Source organism: Myotis lucifugus, unplaced genomic scaffold, assembly GCF_000147115.1.
Source record: "Myotis lucifugus unplaced genomic scaffold, Myoluc2.0 scaffold_84, whole genome shotgun sequence".
Lineage (NCBI taxonomy): Eukaryota > Metazoa > Chordata > Mammalia > Chiroptera > Vespertilionidae > Myotis > Myotis lucifugus.
The window spans coordinates 3,944,526-3,962,359 of record NW_005871132.1 but is presented as its reverse complement, the minus strand read 5'-3'; the positions used below and the strand labels follow the sequence as shown (position 1 = coordinate 3,962,359).

Below are 17,834 nucleotides of genomic sequence, written 5' to 3'. Positions count from 1 at the left end.
GGTAGACTTTCCTTGCAGAAGAAGAACCCACGCTTGTGAAAGTAGAACATTACAGCACGTCATGCTTCTTATGGGAAGTTTGTGCCAAGTGATTTGGAAGGACAGCTGTGTGTCCCCAGTTCCTTATTCCCAACTCACCAGTCAAGAGAATCACTATGCATGAGAGAGTAGAGTGGCCGCGATTATTTTGAGTGTCCCTTTCCATGAAAAGAAACATTAAAAGCGGGCACTTTATTATAATCAGGGGGTCAGTGGGAGTCACCTACATATATTGCCTCTTCCCTCAGAGAGTGATATTAACGGCTTGCAAAGCTTAGGCGGCAGAGGCGGCAGCCCCAGTGAGCAGCTCTTATTTGAGATACCTTTCTTTCCCATCCAGCATATTCACAGCTTCTTAATTTTCATCACTCATTTGGGCCTTGGTGTGCAACCTTGAGGCTGGGCTCTTGAGAGATACCACACAGCTATACTGTCTGCAGGCCATTTTCAGGCCTGTGTACCCATGGCTGTTTCTCTGCCACTTGTTATGGACTTGCTTAGATCTGTGAAACTCAGCCCTTTGGGGGAAATCTCTTCCTCAGGTGTAATTAACTGGTCCCAAGCCAACTTGAAACTGCATTGTTCAGGGTGACTCTCAAGTCTGTGGACAAGCCACATTAACCCAAGCTTAGCCCCTCCACAATTTCCTCTTTGGTCCTGATGTAGAATGGAAATCGAGGTAGCCAATCAAGTACTTCTACCTAGGCCTGGTACTGTCAGATTAATCCTAAAACTTCTCATGCGTCTGTATTTGTGCGGAACTCAGTGGACTTGCAATTTAAAAGCAGCCAGTACTGCCGTAGCCGGTTTGGCTCAGTGGATAGAGTGCCGGCCTGTGGACTGAAGGGTCCCGGGTTTGATTCCAGTCAAGGGCACATGTCTGGGTTGTGGGCTTGATCCCCAGTGGGGGGCTTGCAGGAGGCAGCCAATCAATGATTCTCTCTCATCATTGATGTTTCTATCTCTCTCTCCCTCTTTCTTCCTCTCTGAAATCAATAAAAAATATATTTTTAAAAATAATAAAAGCAGCCAGTACTCTTTGGCTCACCAGTACCTACATCTCATCCTTCCTCAGCCTTGCCTTTAGAAGTAGACAGACTGACTGTATAGTACCATAGACCATGCTGTTCCAGATTAAACCTGCCCCCGAAAAGTTTATCACATGGGAGTACAGACACTCAGCCTGGCTCTCAAGAGGAACAAGGCAGGATGGAGCAAGGCTGTGCTTTCCAGTTTTTCTTCCCAGACTCAAAAATCAGATTAAAGTATTCCTGGTCTCAGGGAGGAAAGTGTGTGGCCTGCAAAGTGAGGCCAGGAGTAGTAGGCTACTGGATAACCCTTCATATGGAGGAAAATCAAGAGTAAAGCGTTCCATTCTCCCCACACAATTAAAGCATGTGTCCCTATAGGTAAATGCTTGATCAGATGTGCTGTTACCTGCAGCCCCTTTGATACAACTCTTGTTTTTGTGAAGAAACCATGGAGTGGGTGTAAAGGCAGCTTTATTACATAGAGAGAAATTCTAGTATTAAATAAGCAAATCAGAAAAAATAAAAGAGAACAGAAAGCAATAAAGGCTGCCAGTTTAGTTCAATTCTTGGCCACTTTTGCTTATTAGCCTTTAATAAATGAGAAAAAATTAGTGAGTTTCTCTGAGTCAAGTGTGATATAGTGGGGAAAAAAGAACATGTTATGGGGAAAATGAGACATTTTGGGGGGGCTAGCAATCTGAATCCGTGCCAGTAACCTAATGCCCATTCTTGTTAGCCTATAGTCTAATCACTGCCCCTTCTTTAATTATGTGGTCCTGCAAGACCTGTTTACCTAAGTACTACTCCCACTTTAGAGAGGCCATAAACCATGAACAATACACAACTCCCAGGCGGAGCTATCAGCACTGGCGCCAGGCCAGGCCTTTAGATGTGGCCTCACAGCCCCCACCTCAACACACGGGGCTTTTTGCAAAGCCCGCAAAAGGTCTGGAAGTCTCATCTCATATTTTGGGGACAAAGAAACCAAAGGGTATAAAGGGAAAGCTTCTTTCTTATTGGCTTGCTCAGGATTTGGAAAGAAACAGTCTCCCCTGAGTCCTGTACCGATACCTGTGAAACATCTAAAAATAAATGGGTTTTTCCTGTGCCTCCGGTACTCCTGCGTATTTTTCAGTTGCCTGGTAAATTCTGAAACAGTTGTTTAGAGATAGGTGTGTGTTTTGAATTCTGCTCTACCTCTCACTGGCTGTGCCACCATGGGCAAGTAATTTTACCCCTTCAAGCCTTACTTTGAAGGAAGTAACACCAGCCTCAAAACCTGAAGATTAAACCTGGGATATAAAGCACCCAGTCCAGCATCTGATAGGCAGTAGGCAGTCAGTTCCTGGTAGTTTTTAATCACCTTTACTGTCTGCCTGGACATCCTTGCATGGGGACAGGGGTGTGAGAGCAGCCTTTGCTGCCAGTCCTTTGTGCTACATCACGTGGCAAGATGACTGAGACGACTTCTGATCACCTCACTTGCTATGAACCAATGCCATGCTGCTTCTTTCCCAACACAGGCTGGAGCACAGTGAATGGGACTCTGCCCGGACTCCTATCATCGGCTCCTGTGGCGCGCAGGAGCAAGCAGTGTTAATAGACCTCCCAGGCAACAGCTGTCGAAGGGTAAGAGGGGAAAAAGGATAAAGAGAGAGTACTGTCCCATACTGCAGGGCTGCTGTGCTGAGGCAGGGGATCAAGGAGAAGGAATGTGCAGTTCCGGACACTGAACAGCTGATGGGGCTAAGACTGGAACGATAGGGAAGGTTGGAGGAATCTGGTGGAATTTGCCTATTTGTTGACCTTCAGGAAACTTTCTCTCAGAATATCTCTTTTTTGCAGGGGTTGGGGAAGGAAAAGGGACATTATCTCTACAGGGTAAAACTCTCTGACTTTCCAATTTTTCTTTCAGTCACGGAGTGGTGCTGGATGGAAGCGGGTCCTACGTTCGCTCTTTCATTCCCGGACCCGAGTGCCTATGCTGGCTGCCATCTACTTTTTGATGGTTCATGTCCTGCTCATTTTATGTTTCACGGGCCATTTATAAACTTAGTTCTCACCTTTTGGAACACTACTCTTGGAATTTGGAATTCCCTCACCTCTAACATCAAAACCATCAATTCCAGTGGAATAGTCATCTTCCCACTTTCAGGTCTTCTCTCCAAGTCTCCACAGAAAGTGCCTGCAAAAACAGAAGTGGATGGAGCACAGGTCAGAGCTGCAAGGACCATCGAGTCTGCCTTTTTCTACTGCCCATGGCCAGAACATTTTTGCATAGTCTGAGGAGGCCCCACATTTGGTTGCTGGGCTTAACATTTTTTCAGATTCTGTCAGGCCTTGATCTCTTATGAAAGATGCGGAGGAATGTTTTCCAGCCAGGAGGGTGGCTCCAATAAACCTTATAATCTGAAGTCCAGTATCATTCATTTCTCCTGCTTCAGGGGGAAGGTGGATCCACTATAACAAAGTTCTGGGGAACATTATCCCAGGGCTCTCTGACTAGGTCAGGTCTCCTGGTGGGAGCTGACGGATTTTAGCTGTTGGATCACAGGAAAGGACATCTTCCCTGGCTGTTCAGACAGCATTGGAGTAAGACTTGTGGTCCTGAACTGTAAGGATAGGATCCCACTGCTGATGCCCTCTATCACATGTGTACCAAGGTACTGAGTGGCCCATGCCTTTCCTTTCACTGAAAGGCAGGAAGAACTGATTATAGGCAACAGCTGTCGAAGGGTAAGAGGGGAAGAAGGATAAAGAGAGAGTACTGTCCCATACTGCAGGGCTGCTGTGCTGAGGCAGGGGATCAAGGAGAAGCAATGTGCAGTTCCAGAGACAGCGGGATTCAGATGCTTCTCATTTTGTGTTACCTGGATATGCCTTGAATGTGGGCCCTACGGCAGTACACTAGGAGCCAGTCCTAGGTGAGGCACAGGCTCTCAACCAGGGGGATCTGGCTGCTCTGGGGACCACTCCTACTTTGCTGTTGGTAACAGTTATTCCACTTCTTCAATTTCATATTCATCTGCCCTCTGTGGTAACAGAGCTAAGGAAAAGGAGAATATGGAGAAGACCGAATATTTAAATCTAGGCCTGAGAGTGACAGCAGGATCAAATTTCATTTGTGCCTCCTCCCCAACCCCTCAACACCTACCTGTTGATTATTTTCTCATTGTACACATGATGTCTTCCTGACTTGCTCTCACCACCCAAAGAATAGAAAAAACTGGTGAACTGATCTGTTCTAATCATCTATTCTGTAGTGACCATATCTTGGTCACCCCAACCAGGAACTTTCCTGAATAAATGTAAAATAATAAAATTATTTTCAGAATGAAAAACTGGTGGTGGTGTGTGTACATGTGTTTGCATGTTAAGGGGAAGAGATGTAGGAGGGGGTAGCTAGGAATGGATACAGGGGTAAAAAGCTCTACATATTTCAGGTCTCCTGACTAGCATCAGTAATGGCTACATGTGTCCTTCCAGCTTAGCCACTAGACTGCAGCCAGGGTAATGAAGTAGAGTGAGGAAATTTCATCCAAATACTGAACCAAACAAGCTGGGCCTTAAGGCATGAGATTCATGCAGGTTTGTACCTGGGCCTGGGAAAACATGGGGCCCCTCTGGGCGGGAGTAGGGGAAGGAAAGTCTAAGGCATAGTGGGATAGGCATTATTATGTTTTAAGCTGCTGCTTGAGAAAAGCTAACACTTTCTTAAGGTACAAACATTGAATCAAGTCAATCTGTCTTCAAAGCCCATGCTGTTTCTCTGTGCAACAACTCACTGCCTCTCACTGGGAGTGGACTTGGGACATTTGCTAAGTAGAGATGAGAATTCTTGGTGTCATCTCTAGTTAAATTTTATAGTTTCTCCAAAAAAGTACCTGGATGGTGTATCACAGCATCTAGTTGGATCATTCCCATTTTCAACACTGAACTATTATTCAGAATGTCTCCAATTTTACTCTTTCTTAAAATAATTTCAGTGCTGCCACAATAAATAGGTCATGAAGTAAGAGAGTTCAATAAATAAAACTCTCCCTAGGCATAGAATCCTTAGATTTGGAAGTGACTGAAGTCCTAACTTATTCCTAGTACAGAAATCCCCTCCTCGGTATCTTAGTTTCATCTAGTCTCTGCTTGAAGCTAGTGGAGACCTCATGACTGAGCAAATCAGGACACAACTCCACCTCAATCAAGATTAAGAGAGGCTTGCCTGGCCAGTGTGCTCAGTTGGGTAAGCATCGTCCCATGAACCAGGAGGTTATGGTTCCATTCCCGTTCAGGGCACGTTCCCAGGATACCCAAGTTGTGGGCTTGATCCCCAAAGGGGCGCGTGTGGATGCTGCCAATCAGTGTTTCTCTTTCATTGATGTTTCTATCTTTCCCTCTCTCTAAAATCAATAATAATAAAAATACATATATTTAAAAGAAAAGATTAAGAGAGGCTAGGTCAGATACAATGACAAATACCCCCTAATTTTCAGTAGCTAAATCAACAAAGGATTATTCTCTAGTCAAAAACTCCAAGTCCCTCACACAATAGATTAAGTGTTGTCATTCTCAGGTGGGGACCCTCTCACTCCCCTACTGAGAATGCACCCACTCTGGAGAATTTGCAGGTGCTGGGCACTGGGCAAAAGGATGGCAAAGCTTACCCTGGTCTTAAAGTCTCCACTAGAAAGTGATGTATTTCATTACATTTCACTGGTCAAAACAAGTCACCTGAGCAAGAAGGAAGGGAGGGCCCAGCCAGCGTGGCTCAGAGGTTGAGCGTTGAGCTATGAACCAGGAGGTCACGGTTCGATTCCTGGTCAGGGCATATGCCAGTGTGGCGTGTGCAGGAAGCAATCAATAAATGACCCTCTTTCTCCTCATTGATGTTTCTATCTCTCTGTCCCTCCCCCTTCCTCTCTGAAATTAATAAAAATATGTTTTTTAAAAAGGGAGGGGCAGCAATCTTGATGAACAGTAATACAGAATGCCACAGATCTCCCATCACCTGGTACCACCTACTTCTTTCTGACTTCTTCCTACTGTGTGGAACCAAATCTCCCTACCGGTTAGCTCAGACTCCTCACTGTACCCTAAACAATCGGAATTTTTCTCTTTCCATGTATTTATTAACTTTCCCCTGTGACTTATTTCCTTCCGTAATTCAGTTTATCAGTATTTATTTGAACACCTACTACATGCAAACCCAGTTTTGTGGGTAATGTGCTGTGGGTAATGTAAAGTTGAATTTCTGTTTAAACCTTACCTTGCAAGATCCTTTTTCCCATTAAGCCTTTCTTGACTACTTCAGCCAATACCAAACGGTTTACATTCCTTTACCATAACACATGCAACTACCCACCTATTTAAGACACAAATGCTGTTCTACAGTGTTCTGTTATGTGTTTTCTGGTTGAATGTTTTGCTTCCCTAACCAGAAAACAATGTAAACTGGATATAAACTCAAGAATAAGAGCATTTTTTAAAACTTCCCCATGACCTTCAAAACCTTGCAAAAGACTAGGCATAGAAACATTTAGTCCTTTTTTGTTTAAGTGCCTAAGCAGAAGTAAGTGACTCAAACTTCAGGAAGTAGCTGCGAGGACACGGTGGCAGGAAATGACAGAAAACCTGAACACGGAACTGAAGCAGCAGCTCATTTTCTTGCTCAGAAGTGGCAACAGCCAGAGAGGGAGCCAAGTGTGGCCGTGAGGAGCTGGGAGCCCCGAGCAGCGCTAACACTGTTGAAGGTGGGTACTCTGAGCAGTGGGAAAGTAAGGGAGCACAGGGCAAGGGCTGAGGTAAGAGAAACCTACCTGGCTCTTGGTCCGAGAGAGAGAAAGTCACTGCTAATAAGCTTTTCACCTTTTATGGCCAGAAGGCCTGGGTGGGAGTGGTTGTGGATAATGAGCATCTGGGGAAAGAAACAGAAGTGGGGTCCTGGAAACAGGGAACATGATGCAAAACCATCATCCCAAGACCCCTGGTTTCTGTGGACAGTGTACAGCCCTCTCTTAAAGCCGGTTGCTCTAAGGCCCTGAGTGGGAGGAGGATCACAGGAGGTGAAGACAAACTCTCTGCTCTCAGACAGCATATGATTTATCAGGGAGCCACAATCCACATAAAGGACATTGTAACGGATCAAGAAGTAGATGCTCACGTACACCAGTGCTGAGAACCAGGTGCTGATGGAGGCAAATGGCATGATGGTGCGACTAGGGCTAGTTTCTGTGACTGCGTGATCACAGAATCTCAGAATGCCAGAGATGGAGGGGACTTTATAGATTAGCTAGGTTAACCTCTTTGTTTATTTTTTCTGAGGCATTCAATGACTTACTAAATTGTTGAAGTTAATATTTGTAAATTGCCTACCCTGGTACCTGGTGAATGAGTACATACTCTGTCTATGTTGATTCCCTTGCCCATGTTCCCACAGGGGCTTAGTGACAGAGCTGGGTGAATTTCTGACTCCCTGTCCATCTACTTTACTGATACTAAAAGGCAGCCTATGATGAGGCCCTAGGAACCTGAAGTTCTGAGCACCATGTCTCACCAAGTTACTCTCCGGTTTCCCACCTCTAGATAGTACATCTTGGCTTCCCTATTTCTGGCCAGTAGCTCAAAGATATTCAATTGTCTTTGTAGCAGAAACTTTCCTTTATTTTAAAAATATATGAGGACGGGAGACTTAGGGGAGAGTCAGGCTGAGGCCACAGAGGAAGAGCAGGAAAGAACAGGACCTCGGTTTTCATTGCTTGCTTATTGCTCACAAATATTGCAGAAATGTCTCCTTTCCAGTTTTTTGTGTGAAGTTCTTTTGTTGCAGAGCAGCCTGGGAGCCAGGACCTAGGTCTTGTGTCCCTGCCCCACCCCCATCCATAACTGTTGCCCCACAGGGGGAGGTGGATCTGGTCTCAGCAATGACTCATCCCATAGTGTGCTGACTTAGTCAATACTTCTCCAGTGTCTTCTTTGCATCTCTAACCAATCTGCCACAAACTTTCCTTGGGCTGGTTGCCGAGGCATTTTTCAAAGATCAGGGGTTTTCAAGGGGAAAGGAAAACCAGAGAGTCTGAGAGCCTGGGAAAAGGCACTGCAGAGTCCTAGGAGTGTTGTAAGAGGGACTCCTTTAAGAAACAGTGAAGAGCATGGGGAGCGACACCAGTGGGATGAGGAGTCTGAGCCAGGAAGGATGGGCAGGGGAGTCACCAGCCAGAAAGTGGTATCAGGGTTAAGAAGTCTCAGCAGCCATCAGAGCAGGTGAGCATTGTCTGTTTCCTCTTTCCACCAAGATCCAGAGCAACTGTGCAGCTCCTCTTCAAGCACAATTGGCAGGGCCAGTGGAAACACAGGGGATTCCCAGCAGAATAACAGTTTGGCACCCCTTCAAACTGGTGTTCTCTAAATAGTTCTTTATCGTTTATGTAGTTAATGAAAATCCAATAGTGTCTCATGTTCAAATGAGGAACTCATTACATGCAATTTTGAGTCAGTTATCTTCTTTTGAAATGTAATTACTTGTTTTTAAAAATGGAAGAATAAGTGACTTATTCCCAACAAATAATACTTCCCGTGCATTAACCAGTGTAGGAATTTCAACCCTACTGACCTCATGCCGCTGTTTAGTGGCTGGTCTGAGTAGAGATGGAACAGCACTTGCACTGGGGGTTGGAAAATTGCTTAATAGAGTTAATCAGGTTGTAGAGTGGAGTGCGTAGATGTTCACTTATCAAGAGATGGACCAGTATATGTTTTGATAGCTATAAAAGGAGTATGTGTAGAAATCTGAGTGAAATGGTGCAATAATTCTAGTGATGCTCTAGCACCCCTCAATTGATTACCACTTCAAGCCACTGCCTGGCTGGTCTCTTGGCAAATGAATGATCCCAGCAGTTTTGACACCCAGGTTATTTAGTGTTACCTATACCCATGACTTCTCTCCAGACTCAGGTGTGCCCAGGCCATGTTAGTTTATCTCAAATAATAATAATAAAAACAAACAAAAAACAGAAGTACTTTTCTAAAACTAATCCCTGTTGCCTCAGCTTCTATTATCTTCTAACAAAAAATGACAAGAAACATTGAGCTGCTATATCATTGACTTCAGCATTCTTGTTTTCCCATCTCTTGATTTTCCCCCTAATTATTGCCATCTTCTGTCGCCCTCAGATGTGGAAGTCTGTAGTAGGGCATGATGTATCTGTTTCCGTGGAGACTCAAGGTGATGACTGGGACACAGACCCTGACTTTGTGGTGAGTTTGGAAATAGCTTTGCTTGGATAATGAACAATAGAGGGGAAACATTTGGGCCATTCTGTAACGTTTCAGTGGGCTTAGAAGGACAGTCTGGGGCTGAGATAGACCCCACGGTGGAACTGACTAGTTGGGCAGTTGGCTGTAATGAGTGGAGCATGCATAATATCTGAGGTTGAGAATGGAAAAAGACAGGTGAGAAGGAGAGAGGAGTTTGACTTTGTGATTGATAGATTATGACAGGCTATGCTAAGGGAGCAGGTTAACCTGGGTCTCCTTTGGCCTATGAGCCAGGATTTGGGCTGGACATTTGTAATTTGGGGGGATTGAGAAGTAATAGGAGACCTGAAGAAGAAAGTGTGAGGGATGCAGTAGGAAAGGGGTTTCAGAGCTCACCAGTTAATTTAACATGGGGGCTAGGGTGTGTACACAGAGAAGCATCTGACTGAAGGAGGCAGCAGATGCAGGGGACGTAGAGGTCACGGGTGTCAGCTACATGGCCTCTCTCAGTGTGGCACATCTCTTGCCAGCACTTATCGCTGAGTGCTGTCTTTTGCAGAATGACATCTCTGAGAAGGAGCAACGATGGGGAGCCAAGACCATCGAGGGCTCTGGACGCACAGAACATATCAAGTAGGTGCCGAATGGACTAGGGAGTGGAAAGGGGATGTGGGAAGAGCCCAAGGAAAACTCATAGTCTCAGGGAGAAAGAAAAGAGAGAAGGTAGTTTGTGTCCACGAGTCCTTGTGTTTTTTTCTTGAATCTGTCCTGTGTGTTCCTATGTGTGTGTCATTATGTATTTTTATTTCATGTCTCTCCTCTTAGTCTCCCCCCAACCCTGTTATTTCTCTTTTATTTCTAACTACTAGCTGATTCCCCAAGTGGATCTACCAGTATTATAAGGGGTTCAGAGAAGAAGTGGCTCAATTGTGGAGGTTTTATCACACTTTATCATCTACCTGTCTATCTATTCACATAAATATAATTGTGTATAGGGTGATTTCAGATGGGCCAAGGAGGAGTCAGTAAGATATCAAGGTAAAAAAAAAACCTCAGAATAAATATTGTAAACATAGGAGGACATCAGGTTGCACATCTATTCTGAATGATTTTTTTAATTAAAAGTTTGTATTTGGTTACTTGATAGAAGTTGGAAGCTATGAAAGGTGATATGAAAAAATGTGGCCCTTGGAAAACCTGTTGAATAAAACTATTTTAGTGATGGTGTTTAGGAGCCCTAAAGATTATGACCCAAGATTTTACAAAAAAACAAACAAACACACACACAATATTCTGATACCATAAGAGAGAAGTTACTTACAGACATAACTAAGGGTTTCTGTGAGATATATTATATATTTGGATGGAGAGATTCCCTCTTCTCTTCCCTGGATTATTCAGGGTTATCTAACCAGAGCTGTCTGCTTTGGAGAATATCAGAATGTCAAATATTAGTAGCAGGGTAGGTACAATCTATACTAATAAAAGGGTAGTATGCTAATTTGACCGGACGTATTCCGGACGACCATCGGACGTCCTTCCAGACAAAGCCTCAGTGGCTGCCCGAGGCTCAGGCAAGCCACAGATGGCGGCTGCTGCTGCCCAGGGCTGGCCTGAGGCTCAGGGAAGCTGGCCATGGCAGCTGCCCAGCCGCCCAGGGCCGGCCCAAGGCTTAGGCAAGCCGCCTATGGTGGCTACCCAGTGGCCTGAGGCTCAGTTAGGGGGCAATCATGCTGGCAGGGGAGTAGTTAGGGGGCGATCAGGTCAGCAGGGGAGCTGTTAGGGGCATCAGGCTGGCAAGCAGAAGTGGTTGGGGGCAATCAGGCAGGCAGGTAGGCAAGTGGTTAGGACCCAGCAGTCCCGGATTGCGAGAGAGATGTCTGACTGCCGGTTTAGGCCCGATCCTGCAGGGATCCAGCATTCAGACATCCCCTGAGAGGTCCTGGATTGGAGAGGGTGCAGGCTGGACTGAGAGACATCCCTCTGTTCACAAATTTCGTGCACCGGGGCTCTAGAGAACAATATAACAGGAGCAAAAATAAGAAGTAAAAATTGACAATTACACACAAAGTGGCAAAAACTAATACAGCTCTAAGCTCCATTTTAACTCCCTCCCCCAACTGTAACAACAGTGTTTTACTTCTTTTCCCCCTAAATTTAAAAAATGTCAGGGGATAGCCACACTACAAAATCTTGGCACATTTTTATATACTTTGATAATATTGAGTTATATGCATTGTTGTTTAATCAGACATAAATGGTTTATCATAAGTAATTGTAATGAATATTATTCTTAAACAAATCAAGCAATTCTGGCAGCAGTCGAAGAGATGTAAAAAAATGGATGAGAGTCATGCAGGAAGCTTCTTTATGCCCTCTGTAGGCTCAACAGGCCCCCTGTCCCCTCCCCCCAAAAGTACCCCTTTTCTTTTCTGGGTAGTGGCCATTCAGCCCTGGTGTCTGAGAACTGTTAAGATTAGGATACAAACTCCCCTTGTACCTTTTCCTCCCAGTGCCTGTCTCATGCGTAGTAGGAGCAGAACATTTTAAGGAAGACTCCTAATCCCTGCCTTGATCTTATGAAAGAGCTTGAGTTTGGATTCCCAGCTCTGCCATTACCAGCAATGTGAATTTACACATATAACCTCTCTGAATCTCAGCTTATTTGTTTATCAGATGGGGATAATAATAGCTACCCTGCAGAATTCAATGGGTTAACATATATCTAAGTCTAGAGCAGTACTTAGCACCTCTTAGCAGCTCAATAATTTTATTTCTCTTTTCTGTTAGTATATAATGGTTTAATCAGACTTTATTTCTAAAAACCTAACACAAACATGTAAACAGATGACAGTCTTCCTTCCTCCTAAGTGGTGTTTATGTAGACTATTGTGTTGCACAATCCAGCACATACATTATGCTGACTGGAGACCCTTGCAATTGTAAAATTTGGTAACCCTACATGTTCCCTTATTAGCTTTACTGGATCTGCATAAGATAGAATAAATAGTGGAGATATTTATACAAAACCTACTCCCCTCCAATTTACCCAGGCTACCAAGGTGTAAAAGCCCAGTCTCTGCTAGTGACTGGCCAAGTGACCTTGGACAAGTCACTTCTCAGATTCTCGGTTTTCCCGTTGGGATAAATAAGTCCTCTAGAGGACCTCCAAGTAGTAAGTCCTCTAAGATTCTCTGTGGCTAGTGTGGGCTAAGCCAATCTTTAAGATCAGATGGGAATCAATAAGGTTTGTGGGAAAGAGGGGGAAGTTGGAGAGAACAGTAGCTACAGAACTGAGATGACTCAAAGCAGGAAAAGGAAGTGATTGTGGTTCAGACTAATCTTACTACCTCCTCCCACACCATGATCTTTCTTTTTTAGGTCTGTCTAAAATAAATTTAGCTTGGGGAGTGTTTGGTAATTTGGTGAATAGCTCAAGTCACCATCCATCCCTCATCTACGTTCTGGTGCAGGCAGCTCCAAGCAGCCTAATATTTCCTAGGAGTTGCCTGGTTTTCAAGGGCTGTTGCCCCTTTTCTCCATCTTCTTCTTGCCACTCTTGACCACTCATACTTGTGTGTCTCTTTACAGTCAGTACACCCCATTCCCTCTCCTGGTAAACACTGATCTGCTTCTTATCACTACAGATCAGTTTTGCCCATCTTAGAATTTCATGTAATGGAATAATAGAGAACTTACTCTTTTGTGTCTCTTTTTTTGCACTCAGCATAATGTTTTTGAGATCTATCCATGGTCTTGTGTGTATCGGTCTGTTGTCCTTTATTATTGCCAAGTAGTATTCAATTGTATGAATATATCACAATGGTTTTACCTGTTACCCTGTTGGTAGACATTTAGGTTGTTGACAGTTTAGGGCTATGACAAATAAAGCTGTCATGAACATTTGGGTTCAGATCTTTTTGTTGACATATATTTTTATTTCTCTTGAGCAATACCTACCAGGAAAATTGCTGATTCATATATTAAGTGTGTGTTTAATTTTTAAAGAAACTAACAAATTATTTCTGATAGGAATTTACAATGTTTCATTCCTACCAATAATGCCTGGTTTTTAAGAGTTCCACATCCTTATCTACACTCATGTGCCTATGTGATAATTTTAATTTGCATTTTTCTGATTAATTTTATTGAGATTCTTTTCATGTGCCATTCATGTATCTTCATATCTTCCTTTTGGTGTCTGTTCAAATCTTTTTTCTCACTTTCAAAGATGGTTGTCTTTATTCTTATTGAATTTTAAGAGTTATTTATATATTCTGGATACAAGTATTTTGTGAGATAAGTGTTGTGCAAATATTTAACCCAGAGTGTAACTCACTTTTTCATGTTATTAATGGCATCTTTTGAAGATCAGAAGTTATTCTGATGAAGTCTAAATCATAAATTTTTTAGAGTTAATCCTATATGTGCCTAAGGCATTTTTGCCTATCTCAAAGTTGTGAAAATTTTCTCCTAAAATATTTATAATTTTAGCTTTTACATTTAAGTCTATGATCAAATTAGTTTTTGTATATAGTGTGAGGCAAAGATTAAAGTTTATTTTTTGCATATTGATAGTTCATTATTTCAACACCATTAAAAGACTATTCTTTCCTCATCAATTTACCTGGCATCTTTGGCCATATACATGGGGGTCTATTTCTAGATTATATATATATACTAGAGGCCTGTTGCATGAAAAGATTCATGCAATAGGCCTTCCCTTCCCCTGGCTGCTGGCACCAATTTTCCTCCGGCACCCAGGACCCAGGCCTTCGCTCCGGCCAGAGCCACCTTCAGTCTTCGCTGCTCTGGCCGGAGCTGCCTTCTAGCCTTTGCTGCTCCGACTGGAGCTGCCTTCAGTCTTCACTCCACCGCTTCACGCCTATGTATGCAAATTAACCGCCATCTTTGTTGGCGGTTAATTTGCATATCTCGCTGATTAGCCAATGGGAGGCGTAGCGAAGGTATGGTCAATTACCACGTTTGTCTATTATTAGATAGGATATGCCTTCCCTGACCCATACGATACTGATTATTGTATTGACAAGTCATAAAATCAAATAGTCCTCCAATTTTTCTCTCCTTTATAATAATAAAACTTTTAATATTCCAGGATTTTACGTTTCCACATACATTTTAGAGTAAGCTTGTGAATTCCTACAAATATGCCTGTTGGTATTTTGATTGGGATTGCATTGAACCTGTAGATCATTTTGGAAAGAACTGACATATTGAGTTCTCCAATTCATGAATGTGGGATATCTCTCCATTTATTTAAGTCTTTAATTTTTTTCAGAAATGTTTTTATGTGTTCAGGTCTTGTATATGTTTTGTTAAATTTATGCTAAAATGTTTTATGTTATTTCATGTGTTGGTAAGTTGCATTTATTTTTAACTTTTAATTTCCAATGTCTGTGGCTACTATGTAAGTAAAATTGATTTTGATAGTGACTTTGTATCCTGTGACCTTGCCAAATGGACTTAATGGTTCTAGTAGCACTTTTTTTTTTGGTAGATTCTTTAGGATTTTCTACATCTGTGATTATATTGTTTGTGAATATAATTTTATAGTCTGAGTTACTCATTTTTGTGCTTTTACTTTTGTAATAAAAGCAAGACCTGCTCCTTTTCTTAGCTCATTTTTGAGGCCCTCAATTTCACTGGTTCCCAAAAATTGCATTGCTTTATCAATTCTAAGGTATTTTAACTTAAAATAGGCATCTGAGAGTTAATGTGTCAAACGTTTTATAAGTATGCCACTGAGCACATTGAATTGTAATTTTTTGTTTTCTTCTCTATTACTTCCACCTGACCATAATCTCCATACATTAATCATCTTGGTGTTGTCCTCAGGGCCTAATAGTATCTCACACTCAAAATTTTAATTAATATTTAACTAATATTTATTAAATGAAGGAATGCTATAACTAAGACCTACTTAAAGTGGCTTTGGCTATATTCTAAAGAATTTGATAATCTGGTCTTCTTTGACTCCATCATTTTCACTCAAATTATATTGTCTATTGGCATGATCCTCTGAGTATCCTTGCTGTCATCCATTAGGTGATATACATGAATCTCATTTTCTAACTCCTTTTAAAAAACTTTTTTCAGCTATCATATCTTTATGACCCATGTAGCAATCATTGCATTCATTAAAACTTTGCAGACTTTTCCCATTTAAAAGTAATGTTTAGCTCCATTTTCTTTGTTCTTCATCTGAGTACTCTGGTTGGGAAGTATCAGCCATTTATGTGTTCTTGGAACCAATATCTTCTTTGACACAGACAGTTCTAAAGTGTTGGTGTTGTTGAGCTAGCAACAAGGATCTCTGCCTTCGCTGCTGCCAGAGGGTTTAGAGCAGGCACGGGAACAGAGGGTTCTTCCAGCACTTAGTTTAATTTCATCTGGTTCAAAGCCAGCTTTCTAAAATTAACTGTGACTAAAGCTGAGCAGGCTTTGTAAAAAGACCTTTGATGGGCTTATACTACAAGGCCACCAGATGGATCTAGTCTTCCATGAAAGAGGAGAATTTCTGCTGTGAAATGGCCATTCTACCGGTAACCAATGTAATCTGGTTTTCCTGAGTGAGTGAAGTTCCAGTGACATCACTATCTCAATTCCCTAAATGTTCATTTCTTGCTGTAGGAAGTCAATTATTTTATTTAGGGTTCTCTTGCCTGAAAGTTTCTAAGAATCCCCAGGGGCCTTTATATGTGTCCAAGTATCAGTCCTGATTGTCACGTATTGGTGCTAGTGCTGAGCTACCACCTCATATCCTCAGACCAAACAGATATGCAGAGGTGCTCTCCACCCCTATGGTAAAGGTGGAGGTGAAGTAAGGAGAATGCCTCCTTTTGGTGTTACATTCTCTTAGTGATAGAGGTGTCCCAAATCAATGTTATTTGAGCCTCCGTGTTGCAACAATTAGTGATAACAGTGAACTTTACTAGTTTTTATTAGTTTTTTGTTCTCTTAGCGATTATCAGAGTTAGGAATGAGGGTGAAGGGCATTCGTTTTTTACAAGAAAATACAAAAAATGCTTAATATGTAGATAAATTTCCCAGTGCTACATTTTTCATAACCATCCTTTTAAATGACTTCCTAATATGCTATTGAAAGATAATAATGCAGTTTACTTACTATTCTTCAGTTATTGCCATATAATTTGTTTCTGGGTTCTTGCTTTACTATATACAATGTTTCAGTGAATATCATTAGACATTAAGCATTTCCATATTTAAAATTATTTCCTTAAGGTAGACTCCCAAGACTAGATTATATGGGTAAAAGCCTACATGAATATTTTTGTGCTTCTTGAGATAGAGTACCTAATTGCTATAAAGTGAATTAATTCAGAGGAAAATAATTCCCCAGTTACTAGAATATAGGTATCGATTCCTGGTCAAGGGCATGTACCTGTGTTGCAGGTTTGATCCCTGGTCCCAGTCGGGGCATATGTAGAAGGCAGCCAATCGATGTGTCTCTCTCACATCAATGTCTCTCTCTCTCCTCCTTCCCCCCTCCCTTTCACTCTCTCTTAAACTCAATGGAAAAAGTATCCTGGGGTAAGGTTTAACAACAACAAAAATTGGACTAAATATTAGCACGTTATTTAGTGAGCAAAAAACAGACTAGAGAAAAAACTATTGGCTTATGGAAAGTTTAAATCAGGCTATGGTATGCAAACCACACTAATCTCTTACTCCCAGACCCAACTCTGGTATACTTTGGGGGCAGGTTATTGCTAAAACTAAATAGGTCACACCTGAAGATTTCAATTTTTCAGGGAGGAGGGTTTGTTGGCTTCTCTGTGTTATACAAATCTCTGTCATGTGTTAATTCCAGCATCCACCAGCTGAGGAACAAAGTGTCAGAGGAGCATGATAGTCTCAAGAAGAAGGAGTTGGAATCAGGGCCCAAAGCATCCCATGGCTACGGAGGTCGGTTTGGTGTAGAAAGAGACCGAATGGACAAGGTGAGCTGAAAGGGACATATTTGCTTCATTTTTAAAAAAAGATTCATTCATTATGTTGTTTCACTTGTTATTTGTATAATTTTTCCCTATATCAACACATAAATTATAGGCAGCAAAAAATAGAAGCCAAAAAATTGAGAAGGGCTGGCCATAGTAGGCCCAGCTACACTGTAACTCCTAGACCGAGGGGACAGGGAACATAAGTAGAGAAGGGAAAAACCTTGGTTGTGGGCACATCCCCAGTAGGGAGTGTGCAGGAGGCAGCTGATTGATGTTTCTCTCTCATTGACGTTTCTAACTCTCTATCCCTCTCCCTTCCTCTTTGTAAAAAATCAATAAAATATATTTTAAAAAAAATAGAAGCCAAAAAATTGAGAAGGGCTGGCCATAGTAGGCGCAGCTACACTGTAACTCCTAGACTGAGGGGACAGGGAACACAAGTAGAGAAGGGAAAAATGTGTTTTAAAATAAATTACTACTTTTAAAAGTTTATGTTTTATATCTATACTAGAGGCCCAGCACATGAAATCATGCG

General features: G+C 42.3%; 2 protein-coding genes across 5 annotated transcripts in view; both read left to right on the top strand.

The window, feature by feature from the left end:
- The window catches only part of GOLGB1 (golgin B1), an 80,104-nt gene extending 75,693 nt beyond the window's left edge, over nt 1–4,411 (top strand). For all 4 annotated transcript variants that reach the window (XM_023755783.1, XM_023755782.1, XM_006090939.3 and 1 more), the window contains 2 exons: nt 2,594–2,699; nt 2,986–4,411. In XM_023755783.1, coding sequence (XP_023611551.1) covers nt 2,594–2,699; nt 2,986–3,120 — 241 coding nt within the window. In that variant the 3' untranslated portion in view covers nt 3,121–4,411. The remainder of the gene's footprint in view (nt 1–2,593; nt 2,700–2,985) is intronic.
- A 2,293-nt stretch (nt 4,412–6,704) lies between these two features.
- The window catches only part of HCLS1 (hematopoietic cell-specific Lyn substrate 1), a 30,031-nt gene continuing 18,901 nt past the window's right edge, over nt 6,705–17,834 (top strand). The window contains exons 1-4 of the mRNA XM_006090936.3: nt 6,705–6,814; nt 9,234–9,317; nt 9,877–9,950; nt 17,170–17,299. Of these exons, the coding sequence (XP_006090998.1) occupies nt 9,234–9,317; nt 9,877–9,950; nt 17,170–17,299 (288 nt within the window). The 5' untranslated portion in view covers nt 6,705–6,814. The remainder of the gene's footprint in view (nt 6,815–9,233; nt 9,318–9,876; nt 9,951–17,169; nt 17,300–17,834) is intronic.